Source organism: Protomyctophum parallelum (genome assembly GCF_964188405.1).
Source record: "Protomyctophum parallelum genome assembly, chromosome: 15".
Lineage (NCBI taxonomy): Eukaryota > Metazoa > Chordata > Actinopteri > Myctophiformes > Myctophidae > Protomyctophum > Protomyctophum parallelum.
This window is the reverse complement of record NC_139710.1, coordinates 41,182,088-41,209,051: the sequence shown is the minus strand read 5'-3', so window position 1 is coordinate 41,209,051 and position 26,964 is coordinate 41,182,088. Positions and strand designations below refer to the sequence as shown.

Genomic DNA, 26,964 nt, shown 5'->3' with positions numbered 1-26,964 from the left:
AAATTGTGCACCCACATTCCCACTAGGCCGAGGACAAAATGCCACATGAACAATTTCAACTCAACCTCAAGGTGGCGCTATAACTGGCGAAAGTGTTTTTACCTCTAACTGCACGGATCTGTGGATAACCTGGTGGAGACCTGTGCCCAGAAGGGCACTTTTTCTAGTTTTTAAAATGTGATTTACTTGTTGCCTGCAGTGGCGTGCACAGACATTTAGAGGGGCAGGTGCTCAAGTGAAAAAAAGGGCACCTTGTGCAAGTTGTGCAGTGCATTTTGGGGCGGGAACCCATTTTGGTGCTTTAGCTATTGAAAAATAGCAGATCTACAAGCTCATAGCGCGCCACAGAGTGGCGCGCTATGAGCTTGTAGGTCTGCTATATTTTTTTAATCGAAGAACCACTGACATAGAAACATAGCTTTAGATTGTGGGGGCCTAAATAATATAGTAGAGGCGTTTTTTATCAATAATTGATCAATGTCACCATGGTCCACACTACAAATTAAGAAAAAAAAGAAAACGTTTTTTTTTTTTTTTTTTTTTTTTTTTTTTTAAGAGCACATTGCCAAAAGGGCTCTAGCACCCCCTAGTGTCTATCTGTGCACGCCACTGGTTGCCTGTCTGATTTGTGATGGAAGACTATGCAGCTCTTTCATTGCTCTATATATTACTGTGTGTTGCATTGCATTCGTTTTTGAGATGGGAAACCTTGTGCTGAATGTCTGGTATTGTAGGTGTGTTCATCAGAGCTGAACTTCAGTCTAAATGGTGGTTCCGTGGCTCAAATGGGTCTGAGAGGCTAAATGTCATCAAATGGTGGTCCGTGGCTCAAATGTGAATGTAATGCACCATCTATGTAAAGGTGTGTGTGAGGTAGAGCAGGTCGTCCAATGATCCATGGGTCGGCGGTTCGCATCCCGGCTCCTCCTCCTCCTGTCTACATGTCGAAGTGTCCTTGGGCAAGACACTGAACCCCAAATTGCTCCCGATGTGCTGGTTGGTGCCTTGCATAGCTTCCGCCGCAATCGGTGTATGAATGTGTGTGTGAATGGGTGAATGTAATGCACCATCTATGTAAAGCGCCTTGGATAAAGGCGCCATATAAATGCACCATTTACTATTTACCACTAAACTCCATCTTTTCTGCTGCCTTTCCTTTCCAGACGCCTGTCGTGGTATTGATGCTGATCCAGCGCGGAGGCCTTCAGCATGTTCCCCCACGGCGGTGTGGGGTGGCGGTCCCAGACAGGCCTGTACCCCGAAATGCCTCCAATCCCGCAGCATCCCGCCCGGACAGGCCTGTACCCCGGAGTCGGACCCCCCCCTCCTAACGCTCGGCATCCAGCCCAGAACGGCCTGCTGGGCCCCGGACCCCCAAACCCGCAACATCAACCACTCGGCAATAACGGCAGGTGAGCTTGAGAAGACCTTATTTTATCTGGTGTTGTGTTTATAGCAGACTTCTCACTCAAATGTGCTCGCAAACTGAACTCATGCCCCAACATTTTATTTAGCTGCCATAGTGTCGACCCCTTACCCCTGTGTGGGTTCGGTGGTTAGACTGGCATAGTGTTGACCCCTTACCCCTGTGTGGGATCGCTGGTTAGACTGGCATAGTGTCGACCCCTTACCCCTGTGTGGGATCGGTGGTTAGACTGGCATAGTGTCGACCCCTTACCCCTGTGTGGGATCGCTGGTTAGACTGGCATAGTGTCGACCCCTTACCCCTGTGTGGGAGCACTGGTTAGACTGGCATAGTGTCGACCCCTTACCCCTGTGTGGGATCGGTGGTTAGACTGGCATAGTGTCGGCCCCTTACCCCTGTGTGGGATCACTGGTTAGACTGGCATAGTGTCGAGTCTGTCGACCCCTTACCCCTGTGTGGGATCACTTGTTAGACTGGCATAGTGTCGACCCCTTACCCCTGTGTCTGATCGCTGGTTAGACTGGCATAGTGTCGACCCCTTACCCCTGTGTGGGATCGGTGGTTAGACAATAATTTGCCTATACTCTTTTCCAAGTGTCTGTTTTCACAACCGAATGAGATGAGTAGACAAATTAATTGTATCAAAGTTTTAAGTAAATTATTTCTTAAGTTCTTCTAATAATATTTGATTTGGCTTTTGTTCTAGACTAGAAGACACTTTTCATATTGAACTACATTTTTTTTTCCATTTTCCATTTTTCTTTTTTTTTTCTTGCTGGTGAAAACCTTAGAGTATATATGAATAGAGACGGCACCCAGAGGAAACCCTGAGGCCAAATGGACATAGTGGCCCAATGTGATATTGCAGCCTGGCCCCAAACACAACGCGCTGGTCCGTTGACTATCATTGTGCACGTTCACGACGGCAGCACGCTCGTGCGCGTTCAACGGCAGCGTGTTCATGTGTTTGGGGACAAATCCATCCCAGAATGCACTCTGTTCCTATAACCGGAAGGAGGAGTGAAATCGCCTCATGCGCTTTAGAGCAACTTAATGCAAAGTGGATGGAAGGAGAACTCTGATGCCGTCTCTATTCATATATACTCTAAGGTGAAAACCGATAAAAATAACCTGGATCATTTTGAGACCGTTCCGCTATATGGCATTTGTCTTTATGTCCGATACCGTTATCATGCTACCGATTATATCAGGCATACTTAACCCATTCTGAACGGGAACCCATTTTGGTGTTAGCATCATGTTATGCTTTAGCTATCGAAAAATAGCAGATCTACAAGCTCATAGCGCGCAACCGAGTGGCGCGCTACGAGCTTGTAGGTCTGCTATTTTTGAAAAATCGAAGAACGACTGACATTTTTTTAATCTGATCTCAGGTCAGAATGGGTTAATCAGACCAGTGTGTGTGTCCAGTGGAAACCTCGTATGAATCTGATCTCGGGTCAGAATGGGTTAATCAGACCAGTGTGTGTGTCCAGTGGAAACCTCGTATGAATCTGATCTCAGGTCAGATTGGGTTATTGACGGGTGTACCTTCTGTGCGTGTGTGCGTCCGTGTTTACTCTGCAGCGGCCGTGCTCAAGCCCCGCCCATCACACAGTACCAGTGGACCATGGCTCCGCCCACGCGGATGTGGTTTGCCACGCCCCGCGCCACGCCCCAAGCCGCCGCCCCCAACAACGACACCGCCTACGCCGCCAAACGACGCAAGTAAGACACGGGGGGGGGGGGGGCAGATTTTAGTTTTAGTCATTTAGTCTTTTTTCAATAGTTTTCACTTGGTTTTAACACCATTTTGACCTCGGAACGATTCGACAAATGTCTTCTAAATCCTGACAGTCTTCTGAAAAAGCTGTGTTTCTATGACAGTCGTTTTTCGAATCTTGTAGATCTGCTATTTTTCAATAGCTAAAGCATAACATGATGCTATAACACCAAAAGGGGTTCCCGACCCAGATTGGGTTAAGTCACGTTTTAGACGCCTGGAATGTCTTAGTGTTGGTCTAGTTTTAGTCGACTTAAATGTCATACGCTTTTAGTCGACTAAATCCACAGTTGTTTTAGTCGACTAAAATGTATTCTAGCGGGGCCTTGATGCCGTTGAAAAAGGCCTAATTTGTACACTTGCTGAAAACAGCCGATCGGCTATTTATATCTATAAAATGACGTATACTGGATCTCTTGTCCACCACTAGTCCCCTTCCTAACATTTTAGTCTCAGGTTTTATTTGTTGACGAAATTGTCGATGTATTTAGTCTTAGTTTTAGTCATCGCAGCTACATTTAGTTTCCATTTAGTTTCCGTCAGTGAAAAAAGGTAGTCGAAGAACATATTGATAACATATTATCACTTATCAGATGGCGTGTTGGCGGCCAAATACAGATCATTTTTGGGGGTCCTTGACATGAAAAACTTTGAGAATGACCGACATAGATTCAGAAACATGAGGTTTTTCATAAAACTGTCAGGATTTAGAAGACATTTGTCTGAATGGGTTAAAACCCATTCTGGGTCGGGAACCCCTTTTGGTGTTAGCATTATGTTATGCTTTAGCTATTGAAAAATAGCAGATCTACAAGCTCATAGCGCGCGCTACGAGCTTGTAGGTCTGCTATTTTTGAAAGAAATCGAAGAACGACTGACGTAGAAACATAGCTTTTTCAGAAAACTGTCAGGATGTAGAAGACATTCATAGAATCTGATCTCAGGTCAGAATGGTAAACTGTCAGGATGTAGAAGAACATTCATAGAATCTGATCTCAGGTCAAAACGGTAAACTGTCAGGATGTAGAAGAACATTCATAGAATCTGATCTCAGGTCAGAACGGTAAACTGTCAGGATGTAGAAGACATTCATAGAATCTGATCTCAGGTCAGAATGGTAAACTGTCAGGATGTAGAAGACATTCATAGAATCTGATCTCAGGTCAGAATGGAAAACTGTCAGGATGTAGAAGACATTCATATAATCTGATCTCAGGTCAGAATGGTAAACTGTCAGAATGTAGAAGACATTCATAGAATCTGATCTCAGGTCAGAAGGGTAAACTGTCAGGATGTAGAAGACATTCATAGAATCTGATCTCAGGTCAGAACGGTAAACTGTCAGGATGTAGAAGACATTTATAGAATCTGATCTCAGGTCAGAATGGTAAACTGTCAGGATGTAGAAGACATTCATAGAATCTGATCTCAGGTCAGAACGGTAAACTGTCAGGATGTAGAAGAACATTCATAGAATCTGATCTCAGGTCAGAACGGTAAACTGTCAGGATGTAGAAGACATTCATAGAATCTGATCTCAGGTCAGAATGGTAAACTGTCAGGATGTAGAAGACATTCATAGAATCTGATCTCAGGTCAGAATGGAAAACTGTCAGGATGTAGAAGACATTTATAGAATCTGATCTCAGGTCAGAACGGTAAACTGTCAGGATGTAGAAGACATTCATAGAATCTGATCTCAGGTCAGAACGGTAAACTGTCAGGATGTAGAAGACATTCATAGAATCTGATCTCAGGTCAGAACGGTAAACTGTCAGGATGTAGAAGACATTCGTAGAATCTGATCTCAGGTCAGAACGGTAAACTGTCAGGATGTAGAAGACATTTATAGAATCTGATCTCAGGTCAGAACGGGTTAAACCGTCTGATGACGACATCCTGTCCGTGTTCCGCTCGTCTCTCCAGGAGGCCGAACGAAGACCACGCCCCCCAGCAGCAGCATCAGGCTCCGCCCCTCCCCCCCCCCGCCAAGCAACAACGGCGTGTGGCCACGCCCCCTCCGCTCCCCAAAGACCACGCCCCCCAGCAGCAGCAGCATGCCCCGCCCCCCCCCGCCAAGCAACGACGTCTGGACCCCGCCTCCTCCTCCCCCCCCCCCGCCTCCTCCCCCCCCCCACCACGGAGCGTCAGGTAAGGCGTAAACGTGGCGTTTAGTTTTAATCGCCAATTAGTTTTTTTGCATAATCGACCATTTATATCCACTAGCCCTTACCCGTTGTGAGATATTTGCCCCCCTGGTGGCCGGGGGGGGTACTGCGCCCAATTCACTAATAAATTCATTATTAATAATTAATGTGTCAAATCGGAAAAAAAGGGCTCCATTGAGACCTCCATATTCATATGGTCAATGCCTGTGTGAAAAGTGGGAGCGATTGGTGCAGGCAATGAGGAGATAAGTGTTTGTTTCTGACAGACAGACATTCGGTTAATTATAATATGATGATGTCGTTGAAAAATGTCCCAACACAGCTTGTAAATCAAGTTTTATATAATATTGAACGGTCAACTTAAAGGAGAATTCCATACTAAAAGGCTTTCTTACCTTTCTTTGTAGTTGTTACGTCCCCATCAAAGAGGTCCAGGTGTTATTTTGTGCAAAAGCTCCTTATTGGCTATTTCCCCTACCATAAGCCCTAAATGAATTGCATTGAATTGAATTGGATGTATGGGGTGTTGTGCTAATTCACTTATTTCCAACGCTCAAAATTATAATTTTTTTGTATATATCCTCTCTTCATAATGTAAATAATAACCCAAGCGGCACACTTTACTACTTATTTCGATGGAAATAAGTGAATTAGCATAACACCCCATACATCCCATTCAATTCAATGCAATTCATTTAGGGCTTATGGTATGGGAAATAGCCAATAAGGAGCTTTTGCACAAAATAACACCTGGACCTCTTTGATGGGGACGTAACAACTACAAAGAAAGGTAAGAAAGCCTTTTAGTATGGAATTCTCCTTTAAAGGTATATTCAGTGATTTCACTCACAAAACCTTAGGTTTCGTTTTTGCCTTGGGACCCAAAGCCTTTCGTCCAATCAGGATAGAGAGCCAAAAACGAAACCTAAGGTTTTTTGACCCCCCCCCCATGGGGTTAACTGGGGACAGGGAGGAACTCCTTATATGGTCAGCACACTCTATAGTAGAGAGGATTATCACAACAAAACAAAAAAATAAGTGATATTTGAATTAAGTGAAATCACTGAATATACCTTTAAAGGTTTCATGACATTTCATTATAATATTGAACTTTGGTCAACTTAAAGGTCTTTTGACATTTCATTATAATATTGAACTTTGGTCAACTTAAAGGTGTCATGACATTTCATTATAATATTGAACGGTCAACTTAAAGGTGTTTTGACATTTCATTATAATATTGAACTTTGGTCAACTTAAAGGTTTCATGATATTTCATTATAATATTGAACGGTCAACTTAAAGGTGTCATGACATTTCATTATAATATTGAACTTTGATCAACTTAAAGGTTTCATGACATTTCATTGTAATATTGAACTTTGATCAACTTAAAGGTTTCATGACATTTCATTATAATATTGAACGGTCAACTTAAAGGTGTCATGACATTTCGTTATAATATTGAACTTTGATCAACTTAAAGGTTTCATGACATTTCATTATAATATTGAACTTTGGTCAACTTAAAGGTGTCATGACATTTCATTATAATATTGAACGGTCAACTTAAAGGTGTCATGACATTTCATTATAATATTGAATGGTCAACTTAAAGGTGTCATGACATTTCATTATAATATTGAACTTTGGTCAACTTAAAGGTGTCATGACATTTCATTATAATATTGAACGGTCAACTTAAAGGTTTCATGACATTTCATTATAATATTGAACGGTCAACTTAAAGGTTTCATGACATTTCATTATAATATTGAACTTTGGTCAACTTAAAGGTTTCATGACATTTCATTATAATATTGAACTTTGGTCAACTTAAAGGTTTCATGACATTTCATTATAATATTGAACGGTCAACTTAAAGGTGTCATGCCATTTCATTATAATTAGGGCCGGGACTAATTGCGATTAATTACGATTAATTAACTACAGAAAAATGTATGCATTAAAAAAATTAACGCATTTTAATCGCACAATTGTTTTCACTGCGGAACGTTGTCACTGGACAGTTTTCAGACGGACCTGCGCACCAAGTGTCCGTGTCCTCTTCAGACAATAACACCACCAGACACTGCAGACAGTTCACCAGACTGGGGGAAGCCGCTGAGATCACTTTGCTTGTCCCCGTGGATTGGAAATATGATTTAAAAGGCTATCCGATGGTAGCGTGGATTACAGCACAGTTGTGTGCAATTATTCAATAAATAATTATTACCCCTATTACTACAAAAACAATGTTTTATTGCTTAAACTTATGTATTCACTATTCATTGATTCACTAGTATACCAAAATACATTTGAAAAAATTGCTTTCTCACTGTTCTCGGGTCAAATAATGATATGCGATTAAAATGCGATTAATCTAGATTAATTAATCGCAAAGCCTCTGATTAATTTGATTAATTTTTTTAATCGAGTCCCAGCTCTAATTATAATATTGAACTTTGATCAACTTAAAGGTTTCATGACATTTCATTGTAATATTGAACTTTGATCAACTTAAAGGTTTCATGACATTTCATTATAATATTGAACGGTCAACTTAAAGGTGTCATGACATTTCATTATAATATTGAACTTTGATCAACTTAAAGGTTTCATGACATTTCATTATAATATTGAACGGTCAACTTAAAGGTTTCATGACATTTCATTATAATATTGAACGGTCAACTTAAAGGTTTCATGACATTTCATTATAATATTGAACTTTGGTCAACTTAAAGGTTTCATGACATTTCATTATAATATTGAACTTTGGTCAACTTTAAGGTTTCATGACATTTCATTATAATATTGAACTTTGGTCAACTTAAAGGTTTCATGACATTTCATTATAATATTGAACTTTGGTCAACTTAAAGGTTTCATGACATTTCATTATAATATTGAACTTTGGTCAACTTAAAGGTTTCATGACATTTCATTATAATATTGAACTTTGGTCAACTTAAAGGTTTCATGACATTTCATTATAATATTGAACTTTGGTCAACTTAAAGGTTTCATGACATTTCATTTATCTGTTTATTCTTCTTTTTCGGTTTTATGACCTCAATGCACCATTTGTCAGCCTTCTGATTGGTCCCTGACTGACCAACCAGCAGGCTCTTCTTTCTGCCTTGTCCCGCCCTGGTCCCGCCTTGTTTACGTTGAATTTGCTAAATCATCATTTTTGGAAACGACTAAAAACAAACATGATGACACCAGGTTTAAAATAAGAATCGAGTGAACAGAATATCAATACGAAGTGAACTGAAAAAACACGTTATTTCAACGGTAGTGGACGGAGAGAGAGAGAGAGAGGATTCTTGTCCAACCACGAAACAGCAACCAATGGGTGCGAAGAGAGGGGCACAACCAGGGGCGGGACTTGACAAAGGGTGGATTGAGCTCAGAAAAACCTAAAGAAAAAATAAGAAAAAAATCATAATCCCTTTTAACATTTTTAACATTTGTAATAATGTTGACAGCCGTAACAGCAGGGCGTTCAGGCCAGGAGGAGGACCCGCCCGCCCGGACCCCCCCTCTGCCGCGGAGCCACAGCAAGCTGTACCCCTACGCCTCGGACAAGGTGTGTGTGTGTGTAGTCCAGTAATAATGTAATTTGACCTCAAACTAATTGCAAAAAAACCAAACTCAGCTGATTTTGTATCTTACATATGTCCTGAATAACATACAAAAAGTTGCCTGGAATTGTCAGAGGGGAAAGTGTTGAAAATTACCTGTACAGTATGGCCACCATAGACATCCAATATAAGGCAAATCATTTCAAAATTTCCTTCTGCTTTAAGTAGCATGTGACATGTCAAACTAGGGTGTTTTCACCATGCTGAGTCCATTCCAAGCATTCGTTTTGCATAAAAACACTCCTTGGGCTAATACCGGCCATAGATCCTTGCCCAAATGTGCTGTCCTCATCACATTTGTGATGACGGCTATGGCCGGTATTAGCCCAAGGAGTGTTTTTATGCTAAACTGATGCTTGGAATGGACTCAGCATCGTGAAAACACCCTAGTTTGACATGTCACATGCTACTTAAAGAATGGACTCAGCATCATGAAAACATCCTAGTTTGACATGTCACATGCTACTTAAAGAATGGACTCAGCATCATGAAAACATCCTAGTTTGACATGTCACATGCTACTTAACCCTTGGCCTACAATTCACGGAAAAAACGGAATTAATCGAAAAATCTAAACCTCCCGTTAACTGAAAAAACGGAATGACAATCAATATCAGTTATCGCGGGGTCAAAAGAGCAAAAATTAATATTTCTTCGCTAATATCACTAATGTTGGATGTAATTTACCAAAAAACGGCCGAAATCCGCGTGATCGTGCGCTATCGTGCACGCGTGCCGTCTCTATGTGCGTCGCTGTAAAAAATTTGATATTTCGCGATCTTTTGGGGTTGATTTGAGGTTAATTTGACTTAGTTATGAAAAATATAGCATTAGCTTAGCAATCCGGACCAGCCAAGCTGGATGTTGTTGATCGTTGAACCGGAAGTGACTTAGGAAGATCCGTCTATTTTAGCCAAAATCAGCATAATGGTGCTTTCCCGCCATCTGGTGGCGATTTGAGAGAATACATTTGCAATGAATGAAAAAAAAGAAAACATCTCTTCAATCCACCAGATCTTTCTTGTATGTTAAAACGATGAATTAAAAATATGCCAATTTGTTACCCAAACAAAAAAATTGGGACTGGTAGTCCAAGGGTTAAAGAATGGACTCAGCATCATGAAAACACCCTAGTTTGACATGTCACATGCTACTTAAAGAATGGACTCAGCATCGTGAAAACACCCTAGTTTGACATGTCACATGCTACTTAAAGAATGGACTCAGCATCGTGAAAACACCCTAGTTTGACATGTCACATGCTACTTAAAGCAAAAGGAAATCTTGAAATGATTTGCCTTATATTGGATGTCTATGGTGGCCATACTGTATACAGGTCATTTTCAACACTTTCCCCTCAGACTTTTCCAGGCAACTTTTTGTATGTTATTCAGGACATATGTAAGATACAAAATTAGCTGAGTTTGGTTTTTTTGCCATTAGTTGGAGGTTGACCCCTTTTTTCCCATATAATGCCTGTACTAGTGTGTTTCTGTTCAGTGTCTGCAATAATTGGCATTTGCCATATATGGAGAAGGCGATGCTTTCTGTACCCGTGATCTGTATCTGAAGCACTTCAAGTTTGCGCATCCACTATTGTTTGTGTTCAAGAAATTTCTTGTAAAATGTGAATACAATACAAAATACAAAGTGTGTGTGTGTGTGTGTGTGTGTGTGTGTGTGTGTGTGTGTGCGTGCGCGCGCGCAGCTCTCCAGTCAGATGGTGGAGGTCTATGAGTCCTGTCAGCAGCAGCTCAGTGACCTCCAGCAGAAGGAGGTCTTCAGGACGTGGCTGCAGGCCGACATCAACCGACTGTTCCCAGGTAACGCACGTAGACACACACGCACCAACACACGCACATACCAACACACGCACGTAGACACGCACCACCACGCACACGCGGGACGACATGCAGTAAAGGCCGTCGGGATCGGGAGTCGAACCCGCGGCACACTGCCAGACTGGACTACCAGCCAAGGTGCCTGGACCGCTGAGCCACGGCCCAGACCTGTATTTATCATTTTTAAGAGTGAAGAGAGCCTACTGTCCAGCAGTCCAAATATTATTAAATTACATTTCAGAGGCTAAGTGATGTCGGCAAGGTAAATGTAGGCCTGTATGATATATATATATATATATATATATATATATATATATATATATATATACGTTTACACTACTGTCCCATTGTGCAAGTGAATTAACCCATTCTGACCTGAGATCAGATTCTAAAAATGTCTTCTACATCTTGACAGTTTTCTGAAAAAGCTATGTTTCTATGTCAGTCGTTCTTCGATTTTTCAAAAATAGAAGACCTACAAGACCTATGAGCTTGTTTATCTGCTATTTTTCCAATAGCTAAAGCATATCGTAATGCTAACACCAAAAGGGGTTCCCTCCCAGAATGGGTTAAATAGCAGAACATTCAATTGTAGGTTGATACATATAGGCCAAGGAGGTTAAATGGTAGGCTATTGTGCTGCAGTCAAAGTTACCAATACAAGCTAGTTAATAATTCAGCATTCTTTTTTTGACCGGTCAGGCCGCACTTCACTTCAGCGCCTTATAAGTTCAGAAACCCAGCCAATGCCTGCAACCTCACCATGGATACACACCAATTGCAGATGTTTTGACAAATACATTGTCAGAAATGTAACTGTTTCCAAACCAAATTGAAAAATGTTTGTGGATAACATTTAAACAAATGGATAAAAATCATATATATATATATATATATATATATATATATATATATATCGTGACAGAAACTGATTGTGATGTTTGATTGTTTTTAAAGCCACATCACACACACATACAATACAATTATTATTTATTGCCATATCGAAAATGCTTTGGCCATGTCTGGCAGTTTCATTATATTTATAGATATTCCTCTGTTATCTTATGTATGATTCATGATAACTACTTTGTATGTGTGTGATGTATTACCATGGGTTTGGTTCTGTGTGTGATGTATTACCATGTGTTTGGTTCTCTTTGTATGTGTGTGATGTATTACCATGTGTTTGGTTCTCGATTACTGTGAATCGCTCTGGATTAAGAGCATCTGATGAATGCCTACATGGAAAAATCACTTCAATCACATCATCTCTGGCTCTGTCTCTCTCTCTCTCTCTCTCTCTCTCTCTCTCTCTCTGTCTCTGTCTCTGTCTCTGTCTCTGTCTCTGTCTCTGTCTCTGTCTCTGTCTCTCTCTGTCTCTGTCTCTCTCTCTCTCTCTCTCTCTCTCTCTCTCTCTCTCTCAGAGGGTAGACTCTACCTGACAGGTTCGTCTATGAGCGGTCTGGCCTGCAGGAGCAGCGATGCAGACCTGTGTCTGGTGTTGGTACGAACTTAACTTAACTTAACTTGACCCATTTAGACCTGTGTCTGGTGTTGGTACGAACTTAACTTAACTTAACTTAACTTAACTTAACTTAACCCATTTAGACCTGTGTCTGGTGTTGGTACGAACTTAACTTAACCCATTTAGTGTGTGGTTTGAGGTAAAGATGTGGTTGTTATGGTCTGTGTTTACTTTGAGGTAATGGTGTGGTTGTTATGGTCTGTGTGGTTTGAGGTAAAGATGTGGTTGTTATGGTCTGTGTTTACTTTGAGGTAATGGTGTGGTTGTTATGGTCTGTGTGTGGTTTAAGGTAATGGTGTGGTTGTTATGGTCTGTGTGGTTTAAGGTAACGGTGTGGTTGTTATGGTATGTGTGTGGTTTGAGGTAACGGTGTGGTTGTTATGGTCTGTGTGGTTTACCATGTGTGTGGTTGTTATGGTCTGTGTGGTTTGAGGTAATGGTGTGGTTGTTATGGTCTGTGTGGTTGACCGTGTGTTTGGTTGTGTTGTTTCTTTGTTCTAGGATTCCTGGTCTCCTCCACGTGGATTTCTGGGATTCCTGCATAAGGCCCTGAGACAGGTCAGGTGACTTCTGATTAAATATAGCTTCTAGTCCTGCTGTTTTAGCTTTTATATTTTAATTAAATATAGCGTCTAGTCCTGCTGTTTTAGCTTTTATATTTTAATTAAATATAGCGTCTAGTCCTGCTGTTTTAGCTTTTATATTTTAATTAAATATAGCGTCTAGTCCTGCTGTTTTAGCTTTTATATTTTAATTAAATATAGCGTCTAGTCCTGCAGTTTTAGCTTTTATATTTTAATTAAACATAGCGTCTAGTCCTCCTGTTTTAGCTTTTATATTTTAATTAAATATAGCGTCTAGTCCTGCTGTTTTCGCTTTTATATTTTAATTAAATATAGCTTCTAGTCCTGCTGTTTTAGCTTTTATATTTTAATTAAATATAGCGTCTAGTCCTGCTGTTTTAATTGTGAGTATATTGTAGTCTTACTTTTAGTCATCATAGCTTGGTTTTTATTTAGGTTTCTCCAGTGAAACAAGGTAGTCCGTTGTGTTTCAGATGAGAGATCTTCAGTGTCCTGAGCCCATATCTGTCCTGAATTCTCTGCTGAGACTGTTCCGCACGCTGCGTGAGTACTTGTAGATCTGCTATTCTCAGCATGCAACCAAGTGTAAAATGAACTTATTCTGGATCTCTTGTCCACTATAGTCCCTTCCTGACATTTTAAGTCTAGTTTTTATTTGACGACGAAATTGTCAGTATATTTAGTCTTAGTTTTAGTCACCATAGCTCAGTTTTAATTTAGTTTCCATCGAAAAAGGTAGTCGACGAACATTTTTTCGTCTTAGTTTTAGTCGACGAAAACAACCCTGAGTGTCGTAACGGCTACAGAGCGTCGCAGTCCCTCCCCCTTTCAGAACGACGAGTGGCCCAGGAAATGAATCCCAATGCATTTCTCCCATAGGATTTTCTTTAAGTATTTATTTAAAGATGGTTACGCCGCGGACAAAGCCAACTCGGATCGTGACAAATCATGACAATGAACACAATATTTGGGCCGATCAAATCATTAGAAAGAAGAAAATAAAGGCAGGAGACAACACTATTTGTTTTGTTTTTCTTCTTATACATTATTTGATCGGCCCCAAAACATTGTGTTCATTGTCATGATTTGTCACGATCCGAGTTGGCTTTGTCCGCAGCGTAACCGTCTTTAAATAAATACTTTAAGAAAAGCCTATGGGCAAAATGCATTGGGATTTATTTCCTGGGCCACTCATGGTTCTGAAAGGGGCTCTATAGACAGGTGATAGGCTGATCCCAGAGGTGTGTTCCCAGAGCTCGCCTGTAGGGGGAGCCATTTACCAAGAGACGGAAATACAGCCTGATAAATATGAAGGATTAATATTAGTGGATAATAACCAATCAGAACCAATTACAGGATGTATATAATAATAATAATAATAATACAACATTAATTAAACTTAATGCATTTAGTTAGTTAGTCAAATATAATCAACAATCATCTGCAATCATCATTCTGCTATTTTTCAATAGCTGAAGCACGACATGATGCTAACACCAAAATGGGTTCCCGTTCAGAATGGGTTAATAAAATAATTCCGTGAGCTATTCTGGGCGGGAACCCCTTTTTGTTGTTTCAAGCAATTATGTTATACTTTAGCTATTTAAAAACAGCAGAAAAACAGCAGATCTACAAGCTTGTAGGTCTGCTGTTTTATTTTTGTCGTGAAAATGTGGTCAAAATCTTTGAATATATGTATTATTTCAGAGCGAACGTTTTTAACTCAAATCTTTGCGTCTGGGGGGTGGGTGCCATGGGGGGGGGGGGTCCACGGCTAAATACATATAATCTTGGGGGTCCTTGACATGGAAAAGGTTCCACTGACATATAAACATGGGTTTTCTCAGAAAACCTTTAAGGATTTAGGCAGAGATTTCTAGAATCGATCTCAGGTCTAAATGGGTTAATATTCTATCCCTTTTTTTGGGCATGCCATATTAAGTGTGTGTGTGTGTGTGTGTGTGTGTGTGTGTGTGTGTGTGTGTGTGGTGTGTGTGACAGCGTACCTGCGTGAAACCCTCCTGATCAGAGCCAAAGTGCCCATCCTGCGCTTCATAGAGACCGTCAGGTGAGCCGACCTTTCACCTTTAACCCTGAACCTGACCCCTGACCCTAACCCAACATGTCCGCACACAAACAAATGTGACCACATTTGACTGAGAGACTTTTTTAGAATTTTCTTTTTTTGTCATGTCATGTGAAAGCAGAGAATCATAGCTTTAAATTGACATATTGGTTGTTCAGTTTGACCCACCGGTTCTGGAGATATGGCTTATATAGAGTAATGTCTGGCAGAGAAACAGTGAGTTGAGAAAACAGGCTTGAAAAGGTTCACTTCTGTGGTCTCTAACATTACACCTAGCTACATGTTTAAGCATTTATTTCATATTTACATGTCTTCTGTGGTCTCTAACATTACACCTAGCTACATGTTTAAGCATGTATTTCATATTTACATGTCTTCTGTGGTCTCTAACATTACACCTAGCTACATGTTTAAGCATTTATTTCATATTTACATGTCTTTTGTGGTCTCTAACATTACACCTAGCTACATGTTTAAGCATTTATTTCATATTTACATGTCTTCTGTGGTCTCTAACATTACACCTAGCTACATGTTTAAGCATTTATTTCATATTTACATGTCTTTTGTGGTCTCTAACATTACACCTAGCTACATGTTTAAGCATTTATTTCATATTGACATGTCTTCTGTGGACTCTAACATTACACCTAGCTACATGTTTAAGCATTTATTTCATATTTACATGTCTTCTGTGGTCTCTAACATTACACCTAGCTACATGTTTAAGCATTTATTTCATATTTACATGTTTTCTGTGGACTCTAACATTACACCTAGCTACATGTTTAAGCATTTATTTCATATTTACATGTCTTCTGTGGTCTCTAACATTACACCTAGCTACATGTTTAAGCATTTATTTCATATTTACATGTCTTCTGTGGTCTCTAACATTACACCTAGCTACATGTTTAAGCATTTATTTCATATTTACATGTCTTCTGTGGTCTCTAACATTACACCTAGCTACATGTTTAAGCATTTATTTCATATTTACATGTCTTCTGTGGACTCTAACATTACACCTAGCTACATGTTTAAGCATATTTACATGTCTTCTGTGGTCTCTAACATTACACCTAGCTACATGTTTAAGCATTTATTTCATATTTACATGTCTTCTGTGGTCTCTAACATTACACCTAGCTACATGTTTAAGCATTTATTTCATATTTACATGTCTTCTGTGGACTCTAACATTACACCTAGCTACATGTTTAAGCATTTATTTCATATTTACATGTCTTCTGTGGTCTCTAACATTACACCTAGCTACATGTTTAAGCATTTATTTCATATTTACATGTCTTCTGTGGTCTCTAACATTACACCTAGCTACATGTTTAAGCATTTATTTCATATTTACATGTCTTCTGTGGACTCTAACATTACACCTAGCTACATGTTTAAGCATTTATTTCATATTTACATGTCTTCTGTGGTCTCTAACATTACACCTAGCTACATGTTTAAGCATTTATTTCATATTTACATGTCTTCTGTGGACTCTAACATTACACCTCGCTTCTCTCTCTCTCTCTCTCTCTCTCTCTCTCTCTCTCTCTCTCTCTCTCTCTCTCTCTCTCTCAGCGGGGTGGAGTTTGACCTGAACGTCAACAACACAGTGGGCATCAGGAACACCTTTCTATTGAGGAGTTATGGTGAAGGTGAGTCTACATGTTTTGAGCTTGTAGATCGGCTATTTTTGCTATATATTTTGACAATAATATAGTGGCCCTCTGGAGTGAGTGTGGAAATATAGTGGCCCTCTCCATCGTCAAAGTTGCCCATCCCTGGACCATGTGATCACCTCGGTGTGTGTGTGTGTGTGCGCGTGTGTGTGCGCGTGCAGCTGACCCCAGGGTCAAGCCCCTCATCCTGGTCATCAAGAAGTGGGCTCGTCGTCATCAGATCAACGACGCCAGCAAAGGAACTCTGAGCAGCTACACCCTGGTTCTGATGGTCATCAGCTACCTACAGAGTGAGTGTTCTGGTTCTGATGGTCATCAGCTACCTGCAGAGTGAGTGTTCTGGTTCTGATGGTCATCAGCTACCTGCAGAGTGAGTGTTCTGATGGTCATCAGCTACCTGTAGAGTGAGTGTTCTGATGGTCATCAGCTACCTGCAGAGTGAGTGTTCTGATGGTCATCAGCTACCTGCAGAGTGAGTGTTCTGATGGTCATCAGCTACCTGCAGAGTGAGTGTTCTGATGGTCATCAGCTACCTGCAGAGTGAGTGTTCTGATGGTCATCAGCTACCTGCAGAGTGAGTGTTCTGATGGTCATCAGCTACCTGCAGAGTGAGTGTTCTGGTTCTGATGGTCATCAGCTACCTGCAGAGTGAGTGTTCTGGTTCTGATGGTCATCAGCTACCTGCAGAGTGAGTGTTCTGATGGTCATCAGCTACCTGTAGAGTGAGTGTTCTGGTTCTGATGGTCATCAGCTACCTGCAGAGTGAGTGTTCTGATGGTCATCAGCTACCTGCAGAGTGAGTGTTCTGATGATCATCAGCTACCTGCAGAGTGAGTGGTGACTAATCTTTCTCAGCCATACAGTTTAACTGAAACTGCTAGAAATCAGCGATCCGGTTTGATATCAATAATAAAGCTTATCTGGCGGAGAATTCCGCCAAAAGCGGAAGGTAATTACATTCCTTATGACGGAGTACTCCTCCAAAAGCAGTCTGTTAAACATAAATGTGCCACGAAAAATAGCTTCTAATAGCTTGTTATTTTTGCGTCGAGGAGGTTTGTGTATTATCGTCTTGAACGGCCGACAAAATAAATCTCCCTCCGGCTCCCTCAGACTAGTGAGTGAAGCTCAGGAATGCCTGATTTATTCTTCGTCGTACAATGTGTTCCGTGCAGAATCTGTGAAAATAGCTGATCTACAAGCTCAACAACGCTGTTGTTGTGAGCTTGTAGATCAGCTATTTTCAGCACGCGGAGATATGCAGGCTCTGAGAACTGAGAACAGGCAGCAGTGGGTTGCTTTACTGATAACGAGCGCTTCCAAACTCTGATACTTGGAACAATAATCATCTGCAAGGAATTTCTTGACAGGAAGTAGCTCATAAAATGTCTACGGTCGATTTTTATGAAACAAACACTTTACAGATTGAAAGAGGATAATTCAAGCTTTCCGTACAGCTGCAATGTTGGTGAGTTTGACGTTGTTTAATACAATTAAATAGGACTTTTCTGTGTGGATGAATGGGCTGTCTATGGGAAGTATCACCTAGGTATCACCTTGCTGGCACACACACACACACACACACACACACACACACACACACATGTGTCAGCTAACGAGTGTGTAACGTGGTGAATGTTGTTGTATTTATTTCCAGTTCTTCACAAGCCGGTCCTTCCTTCACTACAGAGAGACTTCCCAGTAAGTAGTTTAACCCATTTTGGTGTTAGCATCATGCTATGCTTTAGCTATTGAAAAATAGCAGATCTACAGGTCTGCTATTTTTTGAAAAAAACGAAGAACGACTGACATAGAAACATAGCTTTTTCAGAAAACTGTCAGGGTGTAGAAGACATTTATAGAATCTGATCTCAGGTCAGAATGGTAAACTGTCAGGATGTATAAGACATTTATAGAATCTGATCTCAGGTCAGAATGGTAAACTGTCAGGATGTAGAAGACATTTATAGAATCTGATCTCAGGTCAGAATGGTAAACTGTCAGGATGTAGAAGACATTTTTTGAATCTGATCTCAGGTCAGAATGATAAACTGTCAGGATGTAGAAGACATTTTTAGAATCTGATCTCAGGTCAGAATGGTAAACTGTCAGGATGTAGAAGACATTTTTAGAATCTGATCTCAGGTCAGAATGGTAAACTGTCAGGATGTAGAAGACATTTATAGAATCTGATCTCAGGTCAGAACGGGTTAATGTCTTATAGGAGTGTTTCCACCCCTCCTTGGAGGTAGACCTGGTCCCACACGGTCCCAGGAACATTAACTAATGTGTTGTAGGAGTGTTTCCACCCCTCCTTGGAGGTAGACCTGGTCCCGTACGGACCAGGTCTACCTCCTTGGAGGTAGACCTGGTCCCACACGGACCAGGTCTACCTCCTTGAAGGTAGACCTGGTCCGTACGGTCCCAGGGACATTAACTAATGTGTTGTAGGAGTGTTTCCACCCCTCCTTGGAGGTAGACCAGGTCCCACACGGACCAGGTCTACCTCCTTGGAGGTAGACCAGGTCCCACACGGACCAGGTCTACCTCCTTGAAGGTAGACCTGGTCCCACACGGTCCCAGGAACATTAACTAATGTGTTGTAGGAGTGTTTCCACCCCTCCTTGGAGGTAGACCTGGTCCCGTACGGACCAGGTCTACCTCCTTGGAGGTAGACCAGGTCCCACACGGACCAGGTCTACCTCCTTGAAGGTAGACCTGGTCCCACACGGTCCCAGGAACATTAACTAATGTGTTGTAGGAGTGTTTCCACCCCTCCTTGGAGGTAGACCAGGTCCCACACGGACCAGGTCTACCTCCTTGAAGGTAGACCTGGTCCCACACGGTCCCAGGAACATTAACTAATGTGTTGTAGGAGTGTTTCCACCCCTCCTTGGAGGTAGACCAGGTCCCACACGGACCAGGTCTACCTCCTTGGAGGTAGACCTGGTCCCACACGGTCCAGGTCTACCTCCTTGGAGGTAGACCTGGTCCCACACGGTCCCAGGAACATTAACTAATGTGTTGTAGGAGTGTTTCCACCCCTCCTTGGAGGTGGACCAGGTCCCACACGGTCCCAGGAACATCCCGGCCTACCGGTCCAAGAACCAGTCGTCTCTGGGAGATCTGCTGCTGGGCTTCCTGCAGCACTACGCCATGGTCTTCAAGTGAGTCTGTCCTTAACTCATCAGCCAAACTCAGCCAAAAGGCTCAGACCGCCATTATATATCTTTTTGTTTTTTTTTGTTAAAAAGGCATTAAACTCGTCGTTGGCAGTCTAGGACAGTCTGCTAAAGACTTTAGGGTTAGTCTGTCCTTAAACACTTTGGGATGCTAAAGACTTTAAGGTCCTTTTTTAATAATCGGTGCCGGAAGTTCTTCTAAATAGGAGCTCTGGGTGGCCGGAGTTGTCTGGTCACTTTTACTCTGAAACCCACGAACCGGAAACAATCTACTAAAAAAAAGATTACTTTACATTGCGATCGTTTTAATTTATACGATATATGATCCAAAAAGCGTTCATATTTTGCGGGAGAGACGGATGAGGAGCAGAAATGAAGCGCCAGCATATCGATCCGTTCATCACCACGGAGAGCGCCCTGGATTAGGAGACACGAGTCATTATTTCCGCCGTGCTAACGGCTAAGTCAACGGTAAGCTAACATGAGCGCAGAGCGTAGCATACGGTAGCCGAAAGGCGAACTGACAAAAAAAGAACCCGAAAAATTTCAGAATATTCTTATCTCGCCCGGTATCATTGAGGATGCGCTAGGACGTCCTATGTACGCGTCGGTGTGGGTCCCTATGACGTGTGGCAACTAGGCATGTGGAAAATAATCGATACGTATCGATTCATCGATTATGACGTGCGCGATGCGAGTGAATCGGTCCATTCACTGTGTATCGGTAAAATTGATAGGTGAAATCTCGATGCATCGTTCGCGGAGTGCTTGCATCGGTAAAATCCGTGGTTGCACCGTTTTTTCATGGTAAATTTCACCCTATCCTGTGTTTCCGAGGCGCATTGAACGTACCATCAGAAAAGGAAGAAAAAAAAGGTCTCTCGCAGCGCACACACAGGGCACGTTCGGAAATAGTGCACTGAGCCCACTGTACAATGCAAACTAATAGGAGAGTGTGCTCTGGTGTGGTATTTCCGAACGCGCCCACAGTCAGTGAACAGAAGCTACCGTACGACGGTGCAGTCAGAGTAGACACGTTGAGACAACAAACAGACTCAGACTATAAAGAGCACCCGCGACTAACAGAAGTGAGCCCCACGCATTAAACAAGAAGCACCACCTTTACGCTTTAGCTTTATAAAATAGCTGTCCGAGTAGCTTTGTCCGTCGATCAGTTGACTTTTCACTGTAGCGCTGCGTGCTGGACTGCTCGTAATGAATCTGATCCACACTCCACAGCTGTGCTTGCTGATTATCCGACGCAAATCTGCGTCGCGATCCTCATCAATTTGTAATTAAAGAAAGCTTCTGCAGTCTGCACACACGTGTAAAACAACAACAACGCCACAGCAGGGTGTAGTAGTACTGCTTGCGTTTAAAGTAGTTTACAACTTTCCACTGTCCAGCTTTCCCCTGCTGTTCTCTGGGATAGAAGCCTTATTTATATTCTGCAGCAAGACGGTGTCGCACGCCTAAAATTGCAGATCCACAAGCTCACAGCGGGGCGTGGATGAGACGCGTTGTGAGCTTATACATCTGCTATGTATTTATAACGTTAATAATACATGCAGGCCAGGGTCTTCAATGTTTTTCAGGTCAAGCCAAGGACCACTTAGCTGAGAGTGAGAGATCAAGTGGGGACCCCCACTATACATAGGCAATTATATTATAAAACTGTTGCAGATTAAACTAGACATAGACTTGTTTGACAGCACTACAAGTGTGACCTGTAATTTTTGTTTTGTTTATTTGTTTCTTTTCTATTTATATGTTGGTAACATTGATTGATGAACGATAGGCTATTACATTTTAATCTCTTGAACCCTCTATACTCAAAACCTCAAATTGACCTTTGAGATATAATAATTATACTATAGCCTATGATTATTAGTAATCTAACAATTCCACAATAACCAGCAGAGAGCTTACTTACATAATTCTATAAGTTGGGTTGTTTGAGATGCAGAGCTATAATACTAACCTACAGTAAAACAATAAATTGCTTTGAATTTAAATGTAATGCTTTTTTACATGTCTTGGGAAATTAATAGAGCTTTAATATAAATCCTTTCTATTGTGATGAATCGCCATCAAATCGCATCGTATCGCATTGATTTGAACTAAATGGTTATCGCATCGCATCGCATTGGGAAGAGGGAGAATCGTATCGCATTGTATCGCCAGGGGATTCCATGTATCTCTAATGTATCGTATCGCTGGCAGTGCATCGAGATGCGTATCGAATCGTGAGATGAGACGAGATTCACATGACTAGTGGCAACGTCCTATGCACGGAATCGGTCAATAATGATATAAAACGGGATCGCTGTAATCCGTTTTTCACGGTTGTGGTTCACAGGCCAACAAATCTTGCTATTCTCTCTAAATCAATGTTTTCATTGGCTCATACAGCTGGGATCTCTTGTGTTTTCATTGGCTCATACAGCTGGGATCTCTTGTGTTTTCATTGGCTCCTACAGCTGATATCTCCTGTGTTTTTCATTGGCTCATACAGCTGGGATCTCCTGTGTTTTTCATTGGCTCATACAGCTGGGATCTCTTGTGTTTTCATTGGCTCATACAGCTGGGATCTCTTGTGTTTTCATTGGCTCCTACAGCTGATATCTCCTGTGTTTTTCATTGGCTCATACAGCTGGGATCTCCTGTGTTTTTCATTGGCTCATACAGCTGGGATCTCTTGTGTTTTCATTGGCTCATACAGCTGGGATCTCTTGTGTTTTCATTGGCTCATACAGCTGGGATCTCCTGTGTTTTTCATTGGCTCCTACAGCTGGGATCTCCTGTGTTTTCATTGGCTCATACAGCTGGGATCTCTTGTGTTTTCATTGGCTCATACAGCTGGGATCTCTTGTGTTTTCATTGGCTCCTACAGCTGGGATCTCCTGTGTTTTTCATTGTCTCATACAGCTGGGATCTCTTGTGTTTTCATTGGCTCATACAGCTGGGATCTCTTGTGTTTTCATTGGCTCATACAGCTGGGATCTCTTGTGTTTTCATTGGCTCATACACCTGGGATCTCTTGTGTTTTCATTGGCTCATACAGCTGGGATCTCTTGTGTTTTCATTGGCTCCTACAGGTGGGATCTCTTGTGTTTTCATTGGCTCCTACAGCTGGATCTCTTGTGTTTTCATTGGCTCATACAGCTGGGATCTCTTGTGTTTTCATTGGCTCCTACAGCTGGGATCTCTTGTGTTTTCATTGGCTCATACAGCTGGGATCTCTTGTGTTTTTCATTGGCTCATACAGCTGGGATCTCCTGTGTTTTTCATTGGCTCATACACCTGGGATCTCCTGTGTTTTCATTGGCTCATACAGCTGGGATCTCTTCTGTTTTTTTCATTGGCTCATACAGCTGGGATCTCTTGTGTTTTCATTGGCTCATACAGCTGGGATCTCTTGTGTTTTCATTGGCTCCTACAGCTGGGATTTCTTGTGTTTTCATTGGCTCATACAGCTGGGATCTCTTGTGTTTTCATTGGCTCCTACAGCTGGGATCTCTTGTGTTTTCATTGGCTCATACAGCTGGGATCTCCTGTATTTTTCATTGGCTCATACAGCTGGGATCTCCTGTGTTTTTCATTGGCTCCTACAGCTGGGATCTCTTGTGATTTCATTGGCTCATACAGCTGGGATCTCCTGTGTTTTTCATTGGCTCCTACAGCTGGGATCTCTTGTGTTTTCATTGGCTCATACAGCTGGGATCTCCTGTGTTTTCATTGGCTCATACAGCTGGGATCTCTTGTGTTTTCATTGGCTCATACAGCTGGGATCTCTTCTGTTTTTTTCATTGGCTCATACAGCTAGGATCTCCTGTGTTTTTCATTGGCTCCTACAGCTGGGATCTCTTGTGTTTTCATTGGCTCATACAGCTGGGATCTCTGTGTTTTCATTGGCTCATACAGCTGGGATCTCTTGTGTTTTCATTGGCTCATACAGCTGGGATCTCCTGTTTTTTGCATTGGCTCATACAGCTGGGATCTCCTGTTTTTTGCATTGGCTCATACAGCTAGGATCTCCTGTGTTTTTCATTGGCTCCTACAGCTGGGATCTCCTGTGTTTTTCATTGGCTCATACAGCTGGGATCTCTTGTGTTTTCATTGGCTCCTACAGCTGGGATCTCTTGTGTTTTCATTGGCTCATACAGCTGGACTCTCTGTGTTTTGATAGGTGGGATAAGGAGGTGGTTTCGGTGCGAGAGGCACGTCGTCTGGTCAAGGAGCGTCACCTCCCGTCGGCCGCCCGAGAGTACATCTCAGTGGAAGGTCAGTGGCGGAAAGGTCAAGAGGTCAACACTGATGTGTATATTACAGGAAACTAAACAGGTGTTTATGCATTATGTTATGCTTTAGCTATTGAAAAATAGCAGACCTACAAGCTCATAGCTTGTAGGTCTGCTATTTTTGAAAAATCGTAAAAATGCGGCACAAATCTTTGAATAGTTATATATTCTTTCAGAGAAAACTTATTTTTTTCTTTTTTCGACGTCAGGACCAAATGGGTTAACTGTATATGCCCGCTAAATAATACAAAAATCACAAATCGCTAAATAATACAAAGATCACAAATCGCTAAATAATACAAAAATCACAAATCGCTAAATAATACAAAATCACCCGTAGCACTCACCCTAGCCTCGGCGACCTTACAGGCGAATGCAAAGGGTCAACATATGTTTACTTATATAGCAAAATGTATGTAGACACGTAGCACTATATAGTATATATGCATAGTTTCATCATATAGATACATTCCACTGTGACGTTCGTAGCTTATGTATGATTCATGACAACTATAGTCTTTATGTACGTGATGTATCACCATGTTTTTCTTCTTGCTTACTGTAAATCGCTCTGGATTAAGAGCGTCTGATAAATGCCTAAATCTGTTTGTGTTCCAGAGCCTTTGATCTGATCTCAGGTCAGAACGGGTTAAGAGCGTCTGATAAATGCCTAAATCTGTTTGTGTTCCAGAGCCTTTGATCTGATCTCAGGTCTGTTTGTGTTCCAGAGCCTTTCGAGAGGAACAACGTGGCCAGAGCGGTCCACGAGAAGATCAAGTTCGACGCCATCAGAGCCCAGTTCTCTGAGGTGAGACCTGATGGTCCTAGACCTGATGGTCCTAGACCTGACCTCTGATGGTCCTAGACCTGACCTCTGATGGTCCTAGACCTGACCTCTGATGGTCCTAGACCTGATGGTCCTAGACCTGACCGCTGATGGTCCTAGACCTGATGGTCCTAGACCTGACCTCTGATGGTCCTAGACCTGATGGTCCTAGACCTGACCGCTGATGGTCCTAGACCTGATGGTCCTAGACCTGACCTCTGATGGTCCTAGACCTGACCTCTGATGGTCCTAGACCTGATGGTCCTAGACCTGATGGTCCTAGACCTGACCGCTGATGGTCCTAGACCTGATGGTCCTAGACCTGACCTCTGATGGTCCTAGACCTGACCTCTGATGGTCCTAGACCTGATGGTCCTAGACCTGACCTCTGATGGTCCTAGACCTGACCGCTGATCGTCCTAGACCTGACCACTGATGGTCCTAGACCTGACCTCTGATGGTCCTAGACCTGACCGCTGATCGTCCTAGACCTGACCTCTGATGGTCCTAGACCTGACCTCTGATGGTCCTAGACCTGACCTCTGATGGTCCTAGACCTGATGGTCCTAGACCTGACCTCTGATGGTCCTAGACCTGACCTCTGATGGTCCTAGACCTGACCTCTGATGGTCCTAGACCTGACCTCTGACCTCTGATGGTCCTAGACCTGACCTCTGACCTCTGATGGTCCTAGACCTGACCTCTGATGGTCCTAGACCTGACCTCTGATGGTCCTAGACCTGACCACTGATGGTCCTAGACCTGACCTCTGATGGTCCTAGACCTGACCTCTGACCTCTGATGGTCCTAGACCTGACCTCTGACCTCTGATGGTCCTAGACCTGACCTCTGACCTCTGATGGTCCTAGACCTGACCTCTGATGGTCCTAGACCTGACCTCTGACCTCTGATGGTCCTAGACCTGACCACTGATGGTCCTAGACCTGACCACTGATGGTCCTAGACCTGACCACTGATGGTCCTAGACCTGACCTCTGATGGTCCTAGACCTGACCTCTGATGGTCCTAGACCTGACCTCTGACGGTCCTAGACCTGACCTCTGATGGTCCTAGACCTGACCTCTGACGGTCCTAGACCTGACCTCTGACGGTCCTAGACCTAGTCTATTTTTTATTTGTTGACGACGAGGTCAGTATATTTAGTCTCAGTTTTAGTCGTCATAGCTTAGTGTTCATTTAATTTCCATGTAGTTTTCCTCAGTGGAAAAAGGAACATATTTCGTCTTTAGTTTTAGTCGACGAAAACAACACCTGCTGCCGGTCCTATAGTGTCTGATCTTGTCAAGTACCAATCCTAAATGTGTGTGTGTGTGTGTGTGTGTGTGTGTGCAGCACGCCATAGTACATATGTATAGCATAGTATAGTATATAGGTATAGTCTCATAATATAGATATTCCACTGTTACTTTCTTAGTTTACGCATGTTTCATGATAAATGTTTTTATGTGATGTATTCCCATGCTTTTTTGCTTGTGTGTGTGTGTGTGTGTGTGTGTGTGTGTGTGTGTGTGTGTGTGTGTGTGTGTGTGTGTGTGTGTGTGTGTGCGCGTGTGTGTGCGTGTGCTCAGTCTTATCAGAAACTCTCCCAGAACAAGGACCTCGACTCCATCCTGCCGGTCGGAGAGACCATTAACGACGAGCTGTCTGGACGATAAACACTAAATATGGACGCCGAGGGGGGGTCTTCCTCTACCTCGGACAGGTCTGGACGTGTCATTCTAGGCCAGTGGTTCCCAAGCCTTTTCACGTCAAGGACCCCCAAATTGACTGAAAAATATATGCCAGGGACCCCCGGGGACCCCCAGGGATCCTCAGGGACCACCAGGACCCTCAGGGACCACCAGGGACCCTCAGGGACCCTCAGGGACCCCCAGGGA

The 26,964-nt window shown here is 42.4% G+C and overlaps 1 protein-coding gene across 1 annotated transcript; it reads left to right on the top strand.

Annotated features, from left to right (window-relative positions):
- The first annotated feature begins 5,259 nt into the window (after positions 1-5,259).
- On the top strand, positions 5,260-26,761 carry tent2 (terminal nucleotidyltransferase 2). The gene is made up of 15 exons (XM_083783632.1): positions 5,260-5,360; positions 8,872-8,972; positions 10,736-10,850; positions 12,293-12,372; positions 12,895-12,951; positions 13,451-13,520; positions 14,979-15,045; positions 16,657-16,733; positions 16,919-17,047; positions 18,415-18,458; positions 19,055-19,087; positions 19,821-19,924; positions 24,129-24,223; positions 24,969-25,048; positions 26,656-26,761. Exons 1-15 carry the CDS (start codon positions 5,267-5,269, stop codon positions 26,740-26,742), a joined length of 1,233 nt encoding a protein of 410 aa, XP_083639758.1. The 5' UTR covers positions 5,260-5,266; the 3' UTR covers positions 26,743-26,761.
- The last annotated feature ends 203 nt before the right edge of the window (positions 26,762-26,964 follow it).